Source organism: Cricetulus griseus, chromosome 3 (assembly GCF_003668045.3).
Source record: "Cricetulus griseus strain 17A/GY chromosome 3, alternate assembly CriGri-PICRH-1.0, whole genome shotgun sequence".
Lineage (NCBI taxonomy): Eukaryota > Metazoa > Chordata > Mammalia > Rodentia > Cricetidae > Cricetulus > Cricetulus griseus.
The window spans coordinates 149,297,639-149,321,961 of record NC_048596.1 but is presented as its reverse complement, the minus strand read 5'-3'; the positions used below and the strand labels follow the sequence as shown (position 1 = coordinate 149,321,961).

The following is a 24,323-nucleotide window of genomic DNA, read 5'->3' as shown; positions in this document are numbered from 1 at the left end:
TCCAGCATGCCAGAAATTTTATGAAGTTTTATTAATAAAAGAAAGAAAGTAATAAATCAGGGCTCTGTAATGAATTGATAGAATCATCAGGTAGGTAGGTTATAGCACACAGGGAATTCTCCACTATAAGTCTCAGATGTTCTCTGGTGGCATTCTTATCTTTTGGTGGCCTATTAGTACATCAAAGGGTTTTACCTGTTAGTTACAAGTATTTTAGAGTAAAGACACAGAGGTGGACAAGGAATGTCTATTAAAGGGTGTAAGGATAGCTCAAATAGTTGTAAATTTGGCTCAGGGCATGCAACATCCAACCTCTCCACGTCATCAAAGTTCTCTTCAGCCTTGTAAAATGTTACCTGTAACATGAGGTTTTTGTTTTTGTTTTTGTTTTTTTTTTCTCATTGAAACTGTTCTTTAAAATTTCAAAAACTTCATATTAAGTATTAAGTCCTGTTTCAGCTCCCCACACCAGTCCATCCATAGCTATGTATCCTACTTCTCCTTCCTAGGGAGATCCCTTCCTCCTAGTCTTTTTAAACAGGAGAGAGAAGTAAGAGGCCACTGGGAGAGAAAACATTGGGAGTGGCAGCTAAAACTAAGGGCCATTTGAAGTGTTGTGTAGAAATCTAATATGGGCAAGATATCCAAGAAGAGTTTCAATGAGGGTCTAGTGATGATGGTGTGTCAGTGGGCTTGAACCAGACCCATGACTCATTGCAATGAACATTTTGCGGGTGGGGCTGTTAGAATGAAAGGATATGCTGTGTCAAACACCCCAGCTCCCAATGCCACTAGGATGAATGAAGAAGTGTTGGAAAGTTGGAGGATCAAGGTAGTTTTTTGTTTGTCTTGTTTTTTAATTGATTTTTGTGGGGGGAGACTATGAAGAGACTAGGAAGTGAGTGGTATTAGGGTGCAAAATGTGAAATTCCCAAAGAATCAATAAATAATGATGTTTTATATAAAAAGAAAGAAATCTAATGTAGTAGAAGCTTCCTAAAACACACATGTATGAAAAAGATCTAAATGGAATTGCCAAATAACAACGGTGATGAAGACATCTTTCATTCCCAAATGAAGTCTCCAGTTCTGGGAATGACATATCAAATTGAATTGTTGGCCAAAGGGACCCTATGGGACCCCCTCAAATAGCTAAGGCTGTTGGTTACTATTCATAAACTGATGGTAAGGACCTGTTGCTGAAGATAATACCTATACAACTCAATGAACAAGAAGTTGACTTGGTGCCTACTTAAAGCCTTCATTCCTATTAACTAATGTTCATGGTGCTGGATGGTTCTATACACAATACCAAAGGAGAAATGATAAGTACCAATGCAGCTACAAATCCTTTGAGCTACAAAGGTGACCTGCCTGAAAGATTCACTATTGCAATATTTGCACCAATCTTGTGGCAGTAAACAGCCAGTGTTTGACCAGATTTAAGGACCACTCTATGATATGGAACCCATCTACTCTGGTAGCCAAGAACCTGAGATTACATAGACCAGGGACCTAGGAGCAAACCAAATACTGTTATGCTAAAGGGCTGCTGTAATCCAGTGCCTTGCTCAGCCTTCATTAGAGAAGCTTCCTCATGCAGTAGATGGAAACAAATACAGAGACTCAAAGCCAGACAATGTGCAGAGAAGAAGAGACCATGGAATACTCATTCCTAATGGGCTATCTCTATCAAATCTTCCCCTGTCCTGCCGTAGTTTAAAGAATCCTGTAGAAGGGTAGGCAGAAAGAATTCAAGAGCTAGAGGATATGGAGAATACCAAGAACATAAGGCCTTCTAAGTACAGTAGGTACTGATGCACATATAAATTCCCAAAGAATGTGTGTGGTCTTGTGCACAGGGACTGTGCCAGATGGTGCTCCAGCACTGAGAGGAGAAGTAGACACAGGCCTCCACCCCTAACCCAGAAGCGATCTCCAATTGATAAATTCTTGTAAATGAAAATTTAGGTTTCTCCAATGGAGTCTCACTGGGTATACAAACCACTGTTAAGGGCAGGCCCCATGCCCAGCAGTAGATGGATAATGCAAAACAAACCCAGTGTCATTTTTTTTGTGTCATAATTCTTTGCCAGGGCTTTTTATTTGTTTGTTATTTAAACCTGTACAGGTCCTTTGGTATGGTTTCTGGTTTTGTGTTTTTATGGAATTTCTCTGTGTGTGAATGTGTGAGTCTCTGCATCTATATGTTTCTTGTACCTTTTCTCTGATTCTTTTACTTTTGATTGTTTTGTCCTATTCTGGTTTGTTTGTTTTTGTTTTAGTTCATTATTGTTTTTTAGATGCCTGTTTTCTAAGGAGAGAGAAAGAAAGGGTGTGGTTTTGGATGAGAGGTAATTTGGGGAAGTATCTGGGAGGAGTTAGGGGAGGGAAAACCATAATCAAAGTATATTGTATGAAAGGAAACCTTTTTAATAAAAGAAAAATAGAAAAAAAAACAACATAAAACAAAAACTCTATATAAGCAATTCATTTAATGCATATGTAGCTGTGGTTACTGTGGTGATCAAATCGGTTAACTCTAAATGGAAATGTACTATGTAGCCTTGCTAATTGTGGCTGATGGATAGGGGAAAATACTGATGGTACACCATGTATTGTATTCTATACCAACTGCTGAGGCCGTCATTCTTTGATGAGTTTTTAGCAGCCCTGTAATTTGGCTCTGTTGCTTATCTACTTTTTAGGTGAAGAAATTGAGGTTTAGGTGTAAGTGGTTTCTGTCAGATTATGCAGTTTGCAAAGACTCCAAACCTTGTAAAAAAACAATTCTCTCAGACTAGGATGAGCAAAGGTTGTTAGTTGACTCAGAGACCCATGCCACCTTGAGGCAGACAGGGAGTTGTGTTGTCTGTGGCCAGCTTCTTGTATATTTTGGCTTCATTTTATGTAGTTAGCGTTACCAGTTGCTCTCAGAGTTGTTCTACATTGGGCAGTCGGGTCTGTGGTTGGTGGGCAGAAGATAAAACTAGAGAGTTTATGAATTTGCCCAAAGCCATTTGGAATTGGAATTCTGATCTGTGTCTTAACTGACTCCTCTGACTTTCATTGCTTCTCAATTCTGAGAGCAGTTCTGGCTAAGGGCACTATGTTTGTAGCTAAAGACTGAGCCTTCTAGATAGTTAAGATGGCTGGTACGTGAGTTCTCCTCTCCTTCCACCTTCCCAAATTCTTTTTTCAGTGTCTTTTTAAAAAAATTATTTAAATTAGTAACAAGGTTGCCTCACATATCAATCCCAACTCCCTCTCCCTCCCTCCTCCCCCAACCCCTCCTGAAGCCCTATCCCATCCCCCCTCAGCTCTGCAGGGAGGTTGAGGACCTCCATGAGGGAATCTCCAAAGTCTCTCCTATCATCCCAGGCAGGGCCTAGGTCTTCCCCCATGTGTCCAGGCTGAGAGAGCATCCCTCCATGTGGAAGGTGCTCCCAAAGTCCATTCCTGTGCCAAGGATAAATACTGATCTACTACCCAAGGCCCCATAGATTAGGCCTCCTTACTGACACCCACATTCAGGGAGTCTGGATCAGTCACATGCTGGCCTCTCAGCCATCAGAGGAAGGAAATTCTTTGTAGTTATTCTTATGTAGTTTTAAAATGTGCATTATTTTATAACAGGGTCACAGCAGAAATTTGAAAGTCTGGAAATGAAAAGACATTCAGGAAAAAAAGTTTTTGCATGTCAACTTTACCTGTCTTCAGGGATAGTGTAGGAACCAGGAAACTCACCTGCTTAGTGTCTTGCTAGGATTAAGATCACCAATCTAACCATTTCTTATCCTTGCTCTTCTAGCATTTTCCCAGTTTCTTGATTAGGTTGACCAGTAAAATAAAAAGTTTTAAAGATCTGTAATTCCTGTTTAAAGTCAAGTAGAAGATACTAGTAGCCACTAATGGAAAGTGAAGTGTACCATTTATTCATTTGAAATAGAAGGCTGATATCCTGCTGATTCATCCTGTAGAAGCAAAAATGGATGACAGATGGGTAACCCAACAGAAAAGGTCAAGCTGTGGTGTAGGAGGAGAGATCTTTGGCACTGGATAAGATTTCAAACTTTCTTGATGTGGGAATTGAGCTTAGTGAGACCCAGAGGATGACTTTACTCTGATAAAGGAGATAAAGATCTAGAAGATGCCTTCTGAGGCAGTAGGGAAAGAGTCAGACTCTAGGGCTCTTTGTGATTCTTCTCTACTTTCCATTGCCATTCCCAGATAGCCTCAATGGGGTGAGACCTAATCTGAGATGGAATGCCAAAGGTTGTGACCACCAAGAAATATAAGGAATTCCTCAAAATAGAACTCTCTGTTGTGGGGGGGGGGGATAGTAAACATTACTCCCATGGCTGCAATGGGAATGATAAGGAGAGAATTACTCAACTATTACTTTATTAATTAATAATTTGAATTTTAGTCTTAGTGTTCTCTTGCATCATAAAAGCAATATAACAGAAATGTAGATTAGTGGTTTCCTAACATGGGACTTGTTAGTGCCTGAAAGTCTACCTTCACTACTCCCTAGCAGTTGATTCCCCTGTGATAGGGGAAGTCCTTCTATGTATATGTTTGTCTTATTGGTTAATAAATAAAGCACTGTTGGCCAATAGGGAAGCAAGAATGGTGGGATTAGGAGTCAAGGAGGGTTCTGGGAAATGTACTAAAGAGAGTGAGTTGCCATATGATCATGGGAAGAAAGCATACATGAGGCTGGCGTCCTCGATAGAAGTCCTCATAAAAATACATAGATTAATGGTTATGGTTTATACTTAAGACAGAGCTAGCAAATAAGAAATCCTAGTCATTGGCTAGCAGCATTGTAAACAATAAAAGTTTCTGTATGTTATTTGGGGGCCCTAAAGAGGCGACAGAACTCAGGCAGCTGGTGGAAAGAGTTATCGTTACACCCCTGCCTTCCCAGACATTGGGCCTTCTTGAAGACCATCTCATTACCTGCTTACTGAACCTGAGTTCTATAATTTAAAATCTGTTATTTTTTGGGGGGGGACGTACTTAACTATATTAAGTACTTGGTTTCCAGGCACTATATTACTGCCTGTGGTTTCCAACAGGGCACATTTGAACAGTTTGTGAAGTCTCTTCAGTGTTTAACTTCTTTTGTCATCTGTACTGATTATTACTGATTATTAGACTGTCTATAACATGTTTCTAGTTATTGACTCCTTGTTTGCTTGGAGTTAGTGCACAAATTAGATTAGCCTTTCTCTCTCTCTCTCTCTCTCTCTCTCTCTCTCTCTCTCTCCTTTCTTTCTTTCTTTCTTTCTTTCATTCAACAACTGGCAGTTTTTCTTTTTAAGTGGCTTTGACAAGACTCAGGTCAAAATTATTAAACACCAGGTAACCCTTTCTGTGCATCAGCTGCTAATGAGTTTGGGAAATTGAGATGTCATCTGGCAGACAAACTGATTTTCTTTGACAGAGGGCCTTAAAGTATTTGAAGAAAGGAACAGATTGTCATCCCTCCCAATCCAGTTGTCCCTGTGATCAGTAAACATGCTGTTGTTGATGTTCATTTCTTTTTGTTTGATTTACTAGAAGCTGATGGAACTGGTTTCTGCACATCTTGGGTACCCATTGTCGAGGTTATCAGCATTTCACCCAGGGTGTGCTTTAGATGCTGGCAAATCACCACTGTAGAGAATGGAAAGTTCTGGCTTCACCGGGGACAGCCTTAACCTTCAGGTAGAGCTCTACCAATCACAGGTTCTATATCTCTTATCTGAAGGGTGTGGAACCAGATTTTAGAGTGGAATATCTGCATATAAATAATGAAGTCTCCTTTGTGGGGTTAGAGTCTAAGGAGGAAGGGCATTTATTTTTGGGTGATTTGTACATACTATATACACATATCCCAAAGGTACTTTTATAAAATATTTCGATAATTTTCTTCATGAAACAAAGGTTTCATGATGTGTGCTTTGGGAGTCCCTTTATAGCCTGATTCTGTGCATACATCGATTTTTCTAATTCCTGAAAGAAATGGGTAACATGATTGTGTATGTGTTTCTTTTTATGCAGACACATACTGTATATATTATGCATAGTATATACTTGTAGTATATGGATATATAGAATACATTGCATACTTGTAAATAGTCTGCATACATGTATCTATGACCAAAAATTCATTTTGTGGTTATTAATAACAACTATGTCTTGAAGCAGAAGAACAGATTTCCTAGAGGGTAGAATGGTGCATGCAGTTTAGCCTTTCAGTGTACTATTGAGTCATGAACTAGGGTACTTAAACGCTGAAGAGTATTTTAAAAAAGTAGATTACTGTGTTGGGGATCTTTGTCTTCAACATTTGCTTACTCAAATTGAAGCAAGAATGTGGCAGATCCTTTGCTGACTGCCATTTCTCACTCTACAAACTGACCCTTGTAGAATTAAAGTTCAGCAGTCATATCCTGAGTTTACACTCTTGTCCCCTCTGTTCTAGCTTTTTGGTCTCTCCCCCCCCCCCCGTGTGTGTGTGTGTGTGTGTGTGTGTGTGTGTGTGTGTGTGTATGTGTATGTGTATGTGTGTACTATATGTAATCAATCTCAGATGGTCCTCCGGAGCCATCACTGTTATTGTTTGTTTGGTGTTTTAGAGAATATTTCTCAGTGGGTTTAGGGACTCATCAATCCAGCTACAGTGACTGGCCAATGAGCCATAGGGATCCACTTGTCTCTGCTTCCCCAGCATTGGTATCACAAAGATATATTACTATGCTGGGCTTTTCTGCATGGTTTTGGGGATCAAACTCAGGTCCCCATACTGACTGAGCCATCTCCCTAGTCATAGTTCTGTGGTTTCTGAGTACAATATTAAAAATAGTATGTTTATAGTGTTCTTTAATTTTATATTAGCATATATTGATTATTCAAAACTATGTGTCTCACTATGATATTTTCATTCATGTGAATATATGCTTTAATCACACCCTCTTCTGGCAGCTCTCATCTTCCCTTCCACTGGTTTCCTCCTTTTCTCCGATATGGACTTACAGTCTCTTGAAACCATCTTTTTTCTTTTGATCTTTAATGAATGCTTTCAAATATAGTAAATAAAATTCTCAAAGAATTAATAAAAATATATATTAAAAAGATGTATTGCCTCCCATGTTGTTTATAAATATGACTTGATTTGCTCACAAAACAGAAATAGCAGTAGAAGAAACCAAGTACTTAGATTCTAGGTTCATTTCACATTTGTACTCTGGATAACTTAATTGATCAGGACATTTCTTTGTGAGTCTGTTTTGCTACCCACATAAGTGATTTTGGATAGGAGAAGGTCTCCTAACTCACTTTTAGAGCTGGCACAGTTGTCTTGCAGTCTTCTATTTCTATGTCCAGTTGCTTTCAGTGTTTATTTACATCACTGTCTGCTTGCTCTTATCTTCATAGCTTGCATTGCTTTCTATATTTAATTTCAGTGTTCTATATGAGTATTCCAATAAATAATGCCTATACTATGTATATTCACTTTTGAGGGTGTTCCATGTGTTTGTATAAAACAGTAGGACTGTTTTAGCCAGGAATCCCTGAAGACTAATGAGACAGTTTTTCAAGTCACGTTAATGCTAATCACTTGACACATGGGAAGGACTTGGATGCCTATGCTCTGTTAGGTGAATTATGGCTCCCCTGGCTGACTCCTTAACATTTGCTCATGTAAATTGTTCAGTGACTTGTCCCATGTGATTCCAGTTAGAAGCACCTTTGATGTTTCAACCTGGGTCTCTTGATTCTTCATTGTATTTTCTGATTTTCCTTTGCTAGTTCCTAGAATGTACCAGTATAAAATTATAGATTTGAAAAGGAAATTCTGCAAGAGGAGCTGTTTACCTTATCTTGCTCTTATCAAGTGGTCAGGGGATTCAAACAGCACATAAAGGAAGATAGATTTATTGGCAAGCAAATCATTTATTGATTCTTAAAGGTAGATAGCAAGATTATGAATTGAGTGGTAAGAATGAAGAACATTTAGAAGTAAAAGCTTGTCTCTAAAGGAGAAAAGAAGAAAGCTGAGACAGTTTCAGAAGGAATACCTCTTGATATATAAGAAAAGATTTCCAACCACTGAGAGGGAAGTAGCACTTTTGGATGACAAACCTACAACCAATCAACCAATGCTGAGTATAAGAATTGCAGTTTCGCAGTCTGTGATACTGACTTAAAACTTGAATAAATGTGGCCATACATAAGAATATTTCTACTTAAAATGAAGTCTATTAGTTAATATTAGTAGACTCGTTTCCCTTAGAAGGACCTTATGTAAGGAGATAGCAAAATAGTTTATTTTTTTCTATGCAAGGCTGCTAAAGCTACTGGATTTCAGCTAATAATACTTAACAAAAGCCTATACCAAATGTTTTAATTAGAAACAATATTTTTAATACAATGATCTAGTAAGGCTATTGGTTTTGTATCAAGGAGATGAGATTGTGGTGCTATTTTAAAAGAAAATGTGCCTGTGTGTATATGTGTACCTATGGGTATTTGGTAAAGAACTGGTTGTGTAGGATTACTTCTTTATTTTTAATTATCACAATGTGAAGAATATTGTGCTCTTTTGTATAATCTTTATACTTATGATCTATTTATATTTGTATAACCACAGACTTGTAGCTTAAAAAAAGAATGAAGACCATTTAGCTGGATTTCTCTTATGGAGACAGCTTTGTGTCTTATCACAGTTCTTGGGGTCTCCTAACAGTCCTACAACCAATGGGCTAGCAGTTATTAATGAATCTTTGGACTGTGCTTATCTAGCTATATGTCATGAGTGAGATATCACTAATAGTTTGATTTTTCTATGGAAACCAGGGTGATTGAGGCTTCATCTCTGACTTTGAAGGTAGTGGGAGAGGTTGGCAGATAGCTCTTGCTCAGAGTTGAGAAGAGTCTATAAGGGTTTTAAGTCCTGATTGGCTCTGCAGAGGAGTGGCTTATATGTCTGGATGGAGTCTGAGGGAAAGCAGTTGCTCTGATGGAGATGTTGGAGTTTAGAGCTTCCTATTAAAGATAATGAGTACCTAGCCAGAAGACTTTGTCTTTCCTTTTCCTTTGGGATATTAGAGGTAATTTGGGTAACTTTTCTGAGCCCCTTGTCTACTCTCCAGCTGCCCATGTCAGTTCTGTCCTCCATCATCAGGTGACTTCATGGAGTTTAAATCTCCATCTCCTCCTTTTCTTACCTCTAGCTCCCTCTTCCCCTCTCTCATCATCACCCTCTTCCCTCTCTCCTCTTTCATTGTAGTTTCCTTTCTTCTTGCTAGCATGATGGTGCAAGTAAAGTCACCCCCCCAAGACTAAGAATTCTATTTTATTGAGAAATAGAACTGTGTTTATTGAATTCAGTAATTCATATTTTTTAATTCAATAATTGACTACAGTCTTCATATTATATGTATGAAGATGTAATTATTTAAGATGAGGTGATACTGGGTTACACTTGATGTTTTGTCTAGTATGAAAGAGATACAGATACAGAATGCCAGGAAACTACCAGCAGCTGGAGAGAGGCCTGGAGCGCAGCATCCCCTCGAACCTGTGGAGGGGAATGCCTTACTTACACTGTGATCTTGAGCATCTAGCCTATAGAACTATGAGATAAACTTCTGTTTTCCAAGCCTCTCACTTCATGGTACTTTTTTTTTTTTTTATTAGCAATGTAGGCAAAGTAACACAACAACCCATGAAGTGTTTTGTGCCACAGCTTCTTAGATAGAGGGTTGTGACTCCATGTGTGGGTTTATAAAATGTGGGGTTTATAAAAGAAATGGAAACAGCAAAGTTTCCAAATGCTGAACAAACTAAAAATGAATTGAAATGTATGACATACCTGAGGTATTTCTGATAGTGTTGTTCCATGTCACACTGTGTGATTTCTGTGTGGACTCTGAACGTAACATGCAGTGTGCACTCAGTGTGCTGTCACATCATGGAGTATAACATGGTGTGCATTGAGTGTACTGTCACATCATATAGCTCGAGTGAATCTGCCTGAAACTCCATAGCAGAAATTGACCAGAGACTGTTGTCCACTATAAATTAGTGGTTTATTGCACATACACAGTTTTCTGTTAGAAACACGTGCAGACATTGAAGCATACTGGTTTCCTAATAGAAAACAAAGATTTTGAAGGATCTGGGGAGATGGCTCAGTAGGTAAAGTTCATACCATGCCAATATGAAGACCTGAGTTCAGCACCCAGCATCTATGCAAAAATTCTGGCATGGTAGCATATTTCTATAATCCTAGACCTGAGGAGAAATAGATAGGTAGTTCCCTAGGTCCTGGTCTATTCAGTGGGCTCTATGTTAGTGAGAAACCCTGTCTGAATAAACAAAGTGGATGGCATCTGAGAAATGATTCTTGAGGTTAATCTCTGTTTTCTGCAGATGTGCACACAAATGCATCCCAGAATATATACACAACATATATATAAACAGAAACAGGAAACAATAAAAAAGGAAAAAAAGACTTAATGTGTTCCTACTTTTATTGTCATTGTATGTAAATATCAAATTAGTATATCTTTACATTATATTGTACTAGAATGTTTGATTTTTTTTTAAAAATGGCTGCTTGCTGACGAGTTTCATTAAAAATCATTTAAGGTGGGGTAGAGAGTCAGCAAATAAGAGCATTTGTTGTTCTTGGAGTGGACCCAGATTCACTTCCCAGTACTCACACACTGTCCTTAGAACCTTTGTAACTCCAGTTCCAGGAGATCCTCCACACTATTCTAGCCTTTGCAGGTACTGTACACACACAGTGCACATGTATATCTGTAGGTAAAACACCTGTACACATAAAAAATTATATATATAGTCTTGACTTGAGAGTAGACAACAATTTGCTTTGGTTTCCAAAATGGCCCTAAACATGCTTATGTTATTTTTATGGTATATATTTTTCTGAAGCAAATATTCTTAGCATTGATAATTATAAAATCAAAATGTGAATTAATTCTGAAAAGCATAGAAGATTCTATATATCCTGCATTATCAGATATTCAACCAAGACTTAACAATGAAAGCAAGCATATATCTCCTTACTATGCAAATCTTTTACCTTTAATGAAATTAATATATACCAAAGAATTATTTTGAAATAAATTTATTTATGATGTATTGCCAGGAAATGATTATTTTATGTACCTTTTTATTATTTGTTTACCTGTGGTCATATAAAATTTCTTGGATAAAAAGGGGTAGGGTGTGGTAAAGTGTTTAAGAAGTGTTTGCCTGTACCCTGGAAGTGAATCTACCTGTGAGAAAATGAAAAAGCAAACTGTGCCTTGATTAATTTATACTGTAGTGCAGATGCAGTGCATAGGCATTTCTACCATTCTCAATCCTGGTTCTCTACCACTTTAGGTGTAGGTTGTCTTTTAAGCCACAATGAACTGATTTTTCTCATCTGTACAATTGGATAAAGATATACTAATCCTGGGAGTTGTGGGAAGATGAAATGAAATTGTGAATATTGCCAAAGAGTCACAGCCAAGTGTATAATAGGCAGCACATGGCTACTGTTGGTTGCATTCCCTTTGTAACAGATTCTAGAAATTTAATTCATCATTGTCATTGAAGACAAACTTGGGTGTATATAGAATGAAGGGCTTTTGAGTTTGATAATTTTTAAAGCATGTGGTTGTTGGCAGATGTTTATAGTAGTATAGTAGTACTGTTCAATGTAAGTAAGAAAGTGATGGGGATATTATATATATTATATATATATATATATATATATATATATATATATATATATATTAAAGCCAGAAAGAGAATGCTGTGCCGGTATATACTATAACATGTATGGGTGTCCAAAAACACCATTTTCTGTGAATGAAGCTAGTCACAAAAGATAATATTTATACCCCTGTATGAAATATTATGAATTGATAAATCCATTGATTCGAGTGTATTGGTTACTTTTAAATGTCAGCCTGCTGCAACTTATAATTACCTGGAAGGAGCCTAAATGAAAAATTTCCTAGATCAGTTTGTTCTGTGGATATGTCTATGGGAGGTTGTCTTGACTGTTAATTGATATGGGAAGACCAATCCCATTGTGGGTGGTGTCATTCCCTGGGCACATGGTTCTGAAGTATAGCTGGGAAAAGAAAGCGAGGTGACAGCAGAACAAACAGGAAGTTTGTTCACTCTTCACTTTTGACTGTGGATGTGATTAGCTGCTTGAGTTCCCACCCTGACTTCTACTCAGTGATTGACTGTGACTTTGAATTGTAAGCCAATAAAACCCTTCCTCTCCAAATTGCATTTTGTCAGGCTGTTTTATCGTAACAACAGAAATGAAGTTAGAACATAGAGAAGTATGAAATAGTTGAGGGGTCTTGAATTGGTGAATCATGTTTGGAACCAAAGGTGGTGCTTATGCAACATGATGGGTGTACTAAGCATCATGGGATTGTATATTGACTATGCAGGGATGACATGGTATAAGAGGCAGGCAGGATTTAGCCAGTTATCAGGACAGCGAATAGTGGTCCTGATCTTCCAATTATGACAAACACTTAGGATATCAGTTTGATCAATTTGGGTTCCTAAATTTATTCTTAAGGTTTGGGGCCATTTTTTTCATTACTTTTCTTTCTTTCTTTTTTTTTTAAATCTCATAAATTTTTACCATGTCTTCTTTTTTTAAATTTTATAGTCATTTTTATTTTTTATTTGAATTAGAAAGATTATTTTACAATCTTTTTTTTACAACTATTGTAATTGTAATTGTAATTGTTTTACAATGTCAATCCCAGTTCCCTCTCCCTCCCCTCCTTCCCTGCCCTCCCCCACTAATTCCCTACCTATCTGCTCCCCATGGATGATGAGGCCTTCCATAGGTGGTCTTCAGAGTCTGTCATATCCTTTGGAATATGGCCTAGGCCCACCCCCTTGTGTCTATGTTCAGGGAGTATCCCTCCATGTGGGATGGGCTACCAAAGTCCATTCTTATGCTAAGGTTAAGGACTGATCAATTACAAGGGGCCCCATAGATTTCTGAGGTCTCCTCATTGACCCCCAATTACCATGTCTTCTTGTTAAGTGGTTGTATATATATCTTGAACACATGATAAATCATTTCATCCATGCTGCTAATTAAAAGCTAGCTTCTGGTATTGATGAGAACTGTCTGTAGTAGGGAATGTGGGCTTCTGACTAGAGTCCACGTAATGATCAGGGAACACCCCTTGGAGGAGAGTTTTCAATTAAGATACCAAAAAATTTATCTTCCTGTATCTAGCATGTAAATTATATGCTACATGGTTGGTGCTGAGGTATTTTGAATGGCAAACAATATAACAATATAAACTTTTAAATATTACTAGTGCTCCTTCTATAACATTTGTTAAATACATAATGATGCAGAGTGAAATTACCTTGTCTTGTGCCCAACAATTACTTTCACTATGGAAACCATTTTTATATGTAGGAAACATACATATTTCATCATATTTATTGTAGGTATTTTATTATATTCACATAATGTATTCTTATGCTTCAAATGACTACCTGGTTAGATAGATATTTGCCTGACTATATCAAGTTCATTCATTTTGCCTGAAAGATACTCATGATTGTGTTAACCATTGAAAACTGAATCCTGTTTTGTGATGTAACAAATGATGATAATTATTTTCTTCTCCATGTTTATGTAAATGTAATTCTTATTGAGGAAAATCCATGACAGATGTCCTATGGAATAGACGTATAGAGGAGGAATTGACCATCTTGGCCAAGGAAATGGATGTTGACTTGAGGTTGGCTCCCTTAGTGATGACTTGGACACCTGAGTTGACAGATAGGGAGATTTTCATTCATCAGCAGTGGAGGGGAAGTGGTTATGGGGTGGATTTTCTAGTTAATGTATACACTGACATGTTTGGGTAGTAATTTTCCAGCCAATTTTCTGTGTCTTCTGTTTTCCTTGTGTTGACTTCCTATAGAATCTCCTAATGAAAACTGTTTTTTTTTTAACCTTAAAAATATGTTCTTTAGTACATTAATCTATAATTTAAAAATCAAATTCATAAAGGGATTTTCTACTAGCAGAGCTTAAATTCTGATGAAGTGTAATATTAGGCCTGCCTTTGTACAAATCATGAAATTGCCTTTGGTAGATGGGAGAAGAATGGAGGAAAATAAGTGTTATTTTAAATGTTAATATCAGCTGAGTTTGTGTCCCATCTTCCTAATTTCTACTGGTGTCTAGATTAATCTACTGTATCATATCAGTTTACAGAGGGATAATATTGAATCAAGCATATGGATCTGAACTCATCTCCCTAATAGCACAATCTCTTCATCAACTTTCACTCTCCTATGAGAATCTCATTCTCATGACTAGTACTTTGTGTACAATATTTCACCCCAGGCTTCAGCATGAATAAACCTCAAGGGAGCTCTTTATCAAGTCAACATTCATTGTTCAAAAGGATTGTACTTTTCAGTATTGTCTCAACAACACCCTCTATCCCTGTGGTCTTTCATCTTTTTCAAATAGTCAGTTTAGAAAACCTATTGGAGTGGTTTCACACAAGCCGATTGACTCTGTTGGCTTTATTGCTGGAAACAGGCCTGAAGCTTTACCAGTTGTCTTCGTTAGACTGTGAGTATGTGTATTTATTTAATAGAAAGTATCAGGTATATGTAAGTATCCTACAGAATTCTAAGGAATGGAATGCCAGGAGGACATGATGGGATGGCAAATTCTGAGCTTGAATCATAGACTCTACAGCTGGTGGGAAAGTAGGCAGTTCAACTAGACCTCCATTACAATATAATGGCTGTGAGAGACAGGCTGCGTGGGACTGTAGCAGGAAATACCCAGACTGTCCATTTCATGACAATTGTTCTTTGAGAATATGAAGCCTTTTACAGCTGACTAGTTTGGGTGGGTCTTCTACTTTTCCATCTGTTGCCAGCTGACATCTATGGTGATATCTTGATCGTACAAATAAAGCCTGTGTGAAGGTCAGAGATTAGAGCTTGCTACAGGCTAATCATAGAGGTTTGGAGGGCTGTACAGATAGGAAGTGAGATACCTGAGCAAAAATAGGATATAAGCAGGGAGAAACAAAAATTCTTTCTCTTGTCTGCGGAAACACTGAGGAGGTAAGTTGTGGAGGTGGCTTGCTTCTTCTCTCTGATCTTTCAGTGTTTCCCTCTATACCTGACTCTGAGTTTTTATTATCTAGACTAATTATCTCCATTTACAGACATCTATGCTGAGGAGCTGGATATGATATCTCATGGTCTGATTTTTTAATTTATATGTCTTATGCATGTGTCTTAGGGTTTTATTGCTAGGAATGTCACATAACCATGGCAAGTCTTTTAAAGGAAAACTTTAATTGGGGCTGGTTTAGTCCATCATTGTCATGACGTTTTGCAATGCAGACAGACATGGTGCTGGGGAGGTAGCTGAGAGTTCTATATCTGTATCCACAGAGAGGAGAGAGAGAGAGAGAGAGAGAGAGAGAGAGAGAGAGAGAGAGAGAGAGAGAGAGAGAGAGAGAGACAGAGACAGAGAGACAGAGAGACAGAGAATAAGCCTATCTTGATCATTTGAAACCTCAAAGCCCACCCATAGTAACATGTTCCTCTAACAAGGCCACACCCACTCTAACAAGGCCACACTGCCAAATAGTGCCACTTCCTATGAGCCTATGAAGGCAATTTCAGCCAAACTGTCACATTCCATTCCCTGTTCTCCTCCATGGGCTTATAGTCATACTATAATGCAAAAGCACATTCAGTTAAACTTCAGTATGTCCCTTCTATTATACTCTATCACAGTCTCAACACTATTTACCAATCCAAAGTTCAAAGTCTCCCGAGACTCATGGCAATCTCTTAATGTAAGCTCTGCAAAATCAAAATGCAAAAACAGATCACATACTTCCAACATACAATGGCACAGGATATATATTACCATTCCAAAAAGAAGGAAATAGAGCATAGTGAAAAATTATTAGACAAAAGCAAGACACAAGTGTCAAACTCCAAACTGTACCTCCATGACTGAATTCAAAGGGCTCTTCTGGTCTCCAACCTCTTTCAGTGCTGTTAACTTCAGCACCCTTCTTTTTCATGGGCTGCTTCCACACATGGAAACTTTCCTTAGCAGGTATCCCACAACTCTGGCATCTCCATATCTTGGGGTTTCCAAGGCAAGCCAAGCTTCACATTTACAGCTTCATGCAATGGTCTCTCTAAGCCTCCATGAAAGACACCCCTGACTATACCTGACCTCAGTGGCTTTCCTTAGTTGCAGAGGGAGATTTCATAATCCCTTTCCTGTATCCTTGATTCTTAGTCCATAACCATGTGGCTGAAGCTGTCAAGTTCTGCTGCTTGCTGGAGCTGAAGCATGGTCCCCTTGTTCAAATATATTTTCAACATCTTTCTGTTCTCAATGACTTTGTTTACTATCTAAGCTCAGTTGTTTTGGAACTCTTCTCTGTAGACAAGACTGACATCCAATTCAGAGATCTGTGTGCCTCTGCCTTCTAGAATTAAAAGCATGTGCTACCACACTAGCCTTAAACCTTTCTTTAATTCCTTTTCACAAATTGGAAGTTTGGCTGGGTGTCTTAACCTGAGGTCACCACTCTCTTTATTCCATTTAGGTTCTGTCTTTTCTTTAATCTTTTTCCTGGTGTTCTTTTGCTCTTCAAACTGTACATTTTGTATTTTTCCTTTTGTAGCTTGCTCATTTTCATTATAGATTAGCATAAGACTGGCTAATAACCACAAAACACAGTCAATACTAGGCTGTTTTGAAATTTCCTCTGCTAAAGCTGTTAATACAAAGCTTTTCAATTTTGTCTCCAGCAGATTTTTGTTGAATAAGAGCATAAAACTGGCACATCTTTGGCAGAATGTTATAAGAATGACCTTTAGGCCACATAGTAATATTCCTCTCCTCAGAAACTTCTTGAGTTGAGCCACCACTGTTAAAATCACCCTCATCCCCACTGTCACTTCTATTAGTGTGGCCTATTAAGCCTAACTTAACGTTTTCCCAATCCAAAGCCCTCAAATCCACATGCCTCCAAACAGAAAAATGATCAGGCCTATAAACAGCAGTACTTTAATCCCTGGTACCAACTTCTGTCTTAGTCAGTATCCTATTGCTGTGAAGGGACACCATGACCACAGAAACTTATGCAATGAAAAGCATTTAATTGTCACTAGCTTACAGTTCAGAGGTTTATTCCAATATAGTCATTTTGAAAATCATGACTGCACACAGGCAGACAGGGTACTGGAGAGGTAGCTGAGAGTTCAGTATTTACCAGGAAGAGAGAAACTCTCTCTCTCTCTCTCTCTCTCTCTCTCTCTCTCTCTCTCTCTCTCTCTGTGTGTGTGTGTGTGTGTGTGTGTGTGTGTGTGTGTGTGTGTGTGTGTGTGTGTATGTTTGTATGCTGTTGAGGTGAAATATCATGGGCTTTCTTGTCCATCCCTGACAATCTTTCTCTTCTTTTAACCCATCACTCTCATTTTGTCTTTATCATGGTTTCTGTCTTTTCTAGATCTACTGGGGGGAAGGCACTATGTAGACAATTCCAAGTTGAGATATTTTTAGATTCTCAACCCCGACCATAGTCCTGTTTTAGCAGATTATGTTTTAACCTAATCAAGCTCCTATCCTTTAGGTGTGTTCTCTATTCTGCTTCCTATACCTTTCATGGATGTCATGTTCTTTAATTGTCACTTGTGACAATGTATTCTTTGATATCAGCCTATGTCCTATTTTGCTAGCATACCTTTTTAGTATTTTGTTTATAATAGATGCTAGTTTAATGCTAGAGAGAGAGAGAAAGAAAGATCCCTTGTTGACCTCATCATTTATTTAAATGTCTCAGTTTTGACAGGCAAGATTCTAGAATCATCTGTCATCTCCTGAAATAGAAGGTTAGAAGGAAGCCATGGCCCAATAAAATTATTTTTAGCATCTATGGGATTTTTTTTTTTTCATTTTGTCTCCATCTGCTCATCATGATGGGATTCAGCTCTTGTCTTTGCTTTTCCTTCTAGAAAATATTATGAGGGATGCTGAGGACTTCATGCTTTGGGCAGAGACACAGTGCCATTGGAATTAGAAATTGCCACTTCTGAGAGGATGCTGGGAATCTGCAGAGGGAGACGGAAATTCTTGGCTGCCTCTTTGAGTCTGCTCTGCATCCCAGCCATCACCTGGATTTACTTGTTTGCTGGGAGCTTTGAAGGTAAGAACAAAAGCCAGGTGAAAGGGAAATTGGGAGGGCAAGGGAGGACAGGCTATTACAGAGCCTTAGAAAAAGCCTGGAAGCCCTAGTGTTCCTTGGGTAAACTATTGAATTAATGTTGCTTGTCATGAGAAATGACATCTAGCATCCCACAGGTAGTTGGAGGAAGTTAGCAAGGTGAGGAATGAAAGAAAAAAAACTAGACTAAATTAAAATATACATTTCTGTAGTGACAGGGAGTGGGTAGACAGATGTCCAAAGCCTGTTTGGTCACATGGTCCCTGTGCTAACACAGGGGAGAAAGCTCAACCTTGATGAATGTCTTGGCTTTCCTGAAACCAGGTACTCCCTTCTTTGATCTGTCTAGTCATTTGTTCACACATTCAATGTTTTCTTGCTTGTTGACATCCTCAGTAAACCTAATGCTGAGAATAGGAAGATAACAGATTGAGTCATACACTCTGTCATGGAGGAGACAGACAGGTAGGCGTGTATGCTGTAATAGGGAAGGCAGAGTTCTAGGGGAGAGGCTTGTAGGGGCCATCAGGCTCAGGCTGGGGATGAAAGATTATCCTTCATACTGATGAGAACTTTGGGGATGATGCACATGAATTGCCTTCCCTGAACAAATAAAAGGGAATGACATTTTTTGCCACTCTCCAGAAATGAACAGGAAAGACAAGCCCCACCATTCTCCCAGCCAGCTATTTTGAATGTAGTGTAATAATATCTTGATTGTTGGTGATTCTATCACTGCTTCAGGGAGGGAGGGTGGTGTAGATGTGGAGACTCCCTTTTTTAATTTGTTACACACTTGAATTAGAAAAAAAAAAAACCTGCATGATAGTCTGTGTCAACAATGTCACTACTATGTGTATGAACATTTCCTTGGTGCATAATTTTCTTGACCGCTCAAGGCTACCTTTTAATTAGGTGCTTGGCTCTACATTTGGAGCTTGTGTTAGAAAGGCTGTATATGAAGATGACAGAGCGATGCACTTGCTGAACAGAGGTGATTTTTTTATTTAAATATGTATTATTTTTAGTTATGTATAGTGAGTATATCTGCATTTGAGTGTGTGCACATGAGTGCAAATGCCCAAGTAGGCCAGAGATGTTAGATACCCTGGAGTTGGAGTTACAGACAGTTGTAAGCTGCCTGATGTGAGAGCTGGGAACTGAACTTTCTTCCTCCTGAAGAGTATCAAGTGCTTTTCACAGCTGAGCCATCTGTCTCAACCTCAGAGTGGGTTGATTCTAGATACTATTATGTAGACTGGAGCCATGGGTAGATATTGGATTTTGGCAAGGAATTTTACTAGATGCTATGGGACCTTTATGCTTTGAGGTTGTAGAATTAATTTTGTTTCAATTCTAAAACATTAATTTATTCTTCGATGGTTTTATACATACATATGATTCATCATAGGCACACCCATCCCTCCACCCTCTCTTTTCATCTGCTCATACCCACCAACCCCCTTTTCCTTCTATCAAGTCTCTGTCTCATTTTTGTATCATTTGTTTTTGCTTAATAATGTACTGAGTTTAATGATGGTTATCATGAGCATTGGTGCATTAGTAATAATAGTGATTGTGATTCTCTAGTATCTTTCATCTGCCATTAGCTGCACTCTCTGGTGGCCCCTTCCCCATCTATGAATGAATTTATTGATTCAGTCATCTTGTGTGAACTCTCTGTCAGCAGTCGTAGCTGCTTTGAGTTCATGAGTGTCATGTCCATGTTATGCCCATAAGACTGTTGTTAAAGGCCCTTCTCTTTATTCTTTAGCTATTATGTTCTTTCCAACCCCTCTTCCATGACATTCCCTAGCTGTTGGGGGTGGGGTGATGATATGCATGTCCTATTTAATGCTAACCATTTCATAGTCACTTGTTCTAGTACCTTTATTGCTCATGATTCTGGGCCTTAACTGTCATTCTGTCATGTTCTTGTATCCTTTTCCTATCAAGTTGGAACTGTAGCATGCAAGGTCTAACACTGGGGGAAAGACTACTGTAGAATTTTGATTCATACTCAGTAGACAAAAAAGTCTGAACTAATCTTGGGGAAAAATTATTTGTTAATGAGATAGTTTAGTTCTTACATACTTGATGAGGTCAAGAATAACCTATAGGACAAACCCCTGGATATACCTGTTTGGGAGTTCCTAGATTGCTTTAGTTTACTGCAGGTAGTACCATTCCAAGAGCTGGGGCCCTAGAGTGAATCAAAAGGAGAAAGCAAGGTGAGCACAAGGGTTCGTTTTTCTTTGCTTGCTGCTATGCAATGTGACCAGCTGCCTCAACCTCCTGCCACCATGCCTTTCCTGCTGTAATGCATTTAAGTAACCTGATCCAAGTTAAGCCCTTCCTTCCTTAGGGTGCTTTTGTCAAGTGTTTGGACACAGCAACAAGAAAAGCAACTAATACGAGTGGTTAATACAGTAGAGTTACAGTATAGATTGAAGACAGGGTTGGGTCAGGTTGCTTAGATGGTGTTGGTTTTCCTAGATCTCCCTTCATTCCTCTGGTTGGCTTCTCTGCATTGACTTCTCTCCAGATAATGTTTCTTATATGGAGGACATTTGAGGATTGCTCTGTGCCTGGCTGCAATGAGCTGTCTGAGAAGGTTGTGAAATGCCCCTAGGAGAGATGTGGAAGCAGAAATTCATTGTCCTGAGATAGGGGTAATCATCTAGGATGACTTGCATGACCTGACTCTATGATCTGTAGACTTCAGAGGAGTGGCCACTAGCAGTCGAAAGTCATCTTTTTGTGACATACCCTGCCTGTTGCTGCTGATACCAGTTTCCTTAAAGGAGGTGCTGAACATAACATTCTTCTCTGTTATTAATCATCACAGTGCTCTCTATGCCCCACTCCCTGACACTCATAAGTCTTTTGCTTTATAGTAGGAGGTACCATAAATAACAGAGGGTTGCTACCTGAATTAGTGGAATTATGAATCATGTTTTCAGTGGGCTTGCTTATTTTCCAACTCTGGTTAATTTCATTGGGTTTCCTGAGCGCAGAGCCCAGAATTTCATTGCATTTCACTGATTGTTTCGATTAATCTTCCTGCCAAGCTGCCTGAACCCTGTTGCCACATGGGCGTTTTCCACCAGGCCACCCGAGTTCCACCCGCCACCTCTTTAAGGTCCCAAGTAACATACGGAGACTTATATTAGGTCCAAATGCTGCTTGGCCAATGACTAGGATTTCTCATCTGCTATTTCAGTCTTAATTATCAACCATAACATAAGACTTATGGAGGATGCGGATTGTATTCTGTTTTCCTGGTGGTCATATGGTGACTCCAGAGCAGACAGCAGGAGCAAGAGCAAGAGCAAGAGCAAGAGGACGATTTCCTTCTTTTCCCTGCTTATATTCTGAGTCTGCCTGCTATGTGACTTCCTGCCTGGATCGCAAGACTTTTTACTCCATTTCTCAGAATCCTCCTCGACTCCTAGTCCCATCTATCTTATTCTCCTATTGGCCAACAGTACTTTATTTGTCAACCAATAAGACAAACACATATACAGAAGGACTGTATCATCTCCTCTTTTTTGTTTAAATAAAACGAGGGGTAACTTATATTTTATATTAACTGAAGAAAACTATAGCCATAACGATCTGTCTTCAACTCCATCAAAGTCCACAGAAGGATAATATATAAACTCTAGAGTAAACAGAGACATCTCACTACCTGGACAGTCACCCAAAGTTCTTCTGTAATGTTGGAACAGCCAGCTTCAGCCCTTAGGCCACAGTTTGTCTGTCATACCTCTCCATTTTAGCAGGAACCCTTCAGGATTGTTCATCTTGTTTTGTAAGTTCAACGGTCACTTTCGTGTGGGTCCTGCATGTCCAGTTTATACAGCAACAAACAGTCCAGGCAAGAGCAGAATCTTGCCCTCCCTGTTGAAAGAAAACTCCATAATGAGTTTATTCAATGCCCATCCTCCTTTCTGAAGTAATTGGTGTGTCAAGAACAGTTGTGTCTCACTGTCAAGAAAAACCCTCAACCATTTAAATGCCACATATTCTGTAGGTCTTTGAAAGGTTTGAAGAATGTTTATCCATCTCAAATACATCTTTGTATATGTAAAAAACCTAACTAACCTAACTGTAGTTTGTGACTATTATAGGTGACTACACAATCTATAGGTGACTATACATTTTAAAAGATCTGTATAAACACAATACCTAAACAAGAGGAGACAAATACATATCACAAAATTGACCTTAAAGTTGTATCAATAAATGAAAATCCACACCAATGTAAAATATTCATTTCCATATCCTATTCCCCTTTTTTTCCTTTAAAAAGAGATTTACTGTGATCATTACCATTTGTGACTAACCCCATTTAAATGAAAACAAACATTTATAAACAATATTTGGGAATTTGGGCATTGTTCATTCCAAACTGCTTCCTGCTAGTTGGGGGCGATGTGTATACCATGAGGATCATGATAAAGCACTCTATTTTTGGCCTCTGCTTCTGGAGTGGTGGGATTAAAGGCGTGTGCCATCACACGCAGCTACTCTTATTTCCTCCTGTTTCTTTTTCTCTCACAATCCTACAATATTTTTAAACATACTGTAAACCTTTACAGGTTTTTCTTCATCTGAATCTGTCTTTACTGTAAATCTTTTCCCTTTTCTTGCCATGCAATCTTTTATCTGTTAAACAACACCGCCAAAATTAAAGCTGCGGCAGCCGCTGTCTTTCAAAGATGTCGGGGGCATGTTTACTGCCAGCTCTGAGACCTGTGCTCACTGCCTTGGTCTATACTGCAGTCAAGCAGCATGCTGCACGCTTGGAGATGTGGCCACTACCACTGCCAGCTTCTTGGGTCACGAACCCATGACCCTGGGTTTCAAGAGTCTCATTCTCTACCAACTGAGCTAGCCGGGCCTCTTAAAAAGATGCCCTGTGGATTTTTTGGCTTAGGCTAATTCAGGAAACCCCTCTTAAAAGAACCACTTGAGTCTCTGCTTGTCTCTAGCAAAACAGACCACCGAGAAAATGCTGCTAACAAGAAGTCATACTTGTCTCTGTTCTTTTACTGCTAAGATCCCTTTTTAAGCTTTTGTGAAGTTGACTAGTCTCGGGAGTCAGCTATCGGTGGTGAGAGCACTGAATCCTAACTCCTAGAACTCTCCACGTCTGCAGGTCATCTCGGGAGTGCTGAGTCCAACTCCCAAGAGCATGGGATAGTGTGAGTGTAAGGAAGCTGCTCCAATGCCACATAGCAGCTCAACTGGGTGGACTGCGGAGGCAGGTTCTTCACTTCCTCTGGGAACTTCGGGGCATGGGGTCATCCCACTTGCTCACACCATTCTGTATTGATAAGTCTTTACTCCAAAGACACCCGAGCCCTGATGCCACGTGAGTGCTTTCTGCCAGCCTCCGGAGTTCTGCCTAACCAGTTCTGCCCGGCACATTATGGCCCCAAATAACAAACATTTATATTATTTTACAGTGTTGCTGGCCAATTGACTAGAAACTCTTATATGCTAGCTCTGTCTTAATTATCATAAGTCTATATATTTTACCAGACTTATCAAGGATACCTTCTGCTGATATCCTCTTCCCAGGCTCACATGGCGGTTCTATAGAAAAGAGAGCAGTAGGAAGAGCAAGAGCAAGAGGATGATTTCCTTCTTTTCCCTGCTTATATTCTGAGTCTGCCTGCTATGTTACTTCCTGCCTGTATCTCAAGACTTCTTTACTACATTTCCCAGAATCCTGCTCGACTCTTAGCCCCAATATCTTACTTTCCTATTGGCCAACACTACTTTATTTATCAACCAATAAGACAAACACATACACAGAAGGACCTCCTCCATCACCTGATGGCTAAGGATGTTGAGCAGTTTACGTGTCTTTCAGCCATTTTACATTCCTTTATTGATATTTCTCTGTTTAGTTCTGTACCCCAATTTTTTTGTTTTTGTTTTTTGTTTGTTTGTTTGTTTGTTTGTTTGTTTGTTTTTGGGTTTTTGATACAGGGTTTCTCTGTGTGGCTT

At 38.9% G+C, this 24,323-nt stretch overlaps 1 protein-coding gene across 15 annotated transcripts in view; it reads left to right on the top strand.

Moving 5' to 3' along the window:
* Large1 (LARGE xylosyl- and glucuronyltransferase 1) overlaps window positions 1–24,323 on the top strand; it is a 520,809-nt gene that overhangs the window by 114,864 nt on the left and 381,622 nt on the right. For 7 of the 15 annotated variants that reach the window (XM_027410534.2, XM_035442499.1, XM_027410527.2 and 4 more), the window contains one exon: window positions 18,094–18,284. The exons of 1 other annotated variant lie outside the window; for it this stretch is intronic. In XM_027410534.2, the coding sequence (XP_027266335.1) occupies window positions 18,179–18,284 (106 nt within the window). In that variant the 5' untranslated portion in view covers window positions 18,094–18,178. Of the gene's footprint in view, window positions 1–5,568; window positions 5,716–18,093; window positions 18,285–24,323 lie in introns of all 15 variants that reach the window. 7 more of the 15 variants (XM_027410533.2, XM_027410536.2, XM_035442500.1 and 4 more) reach the window with 2 other exon arrangements.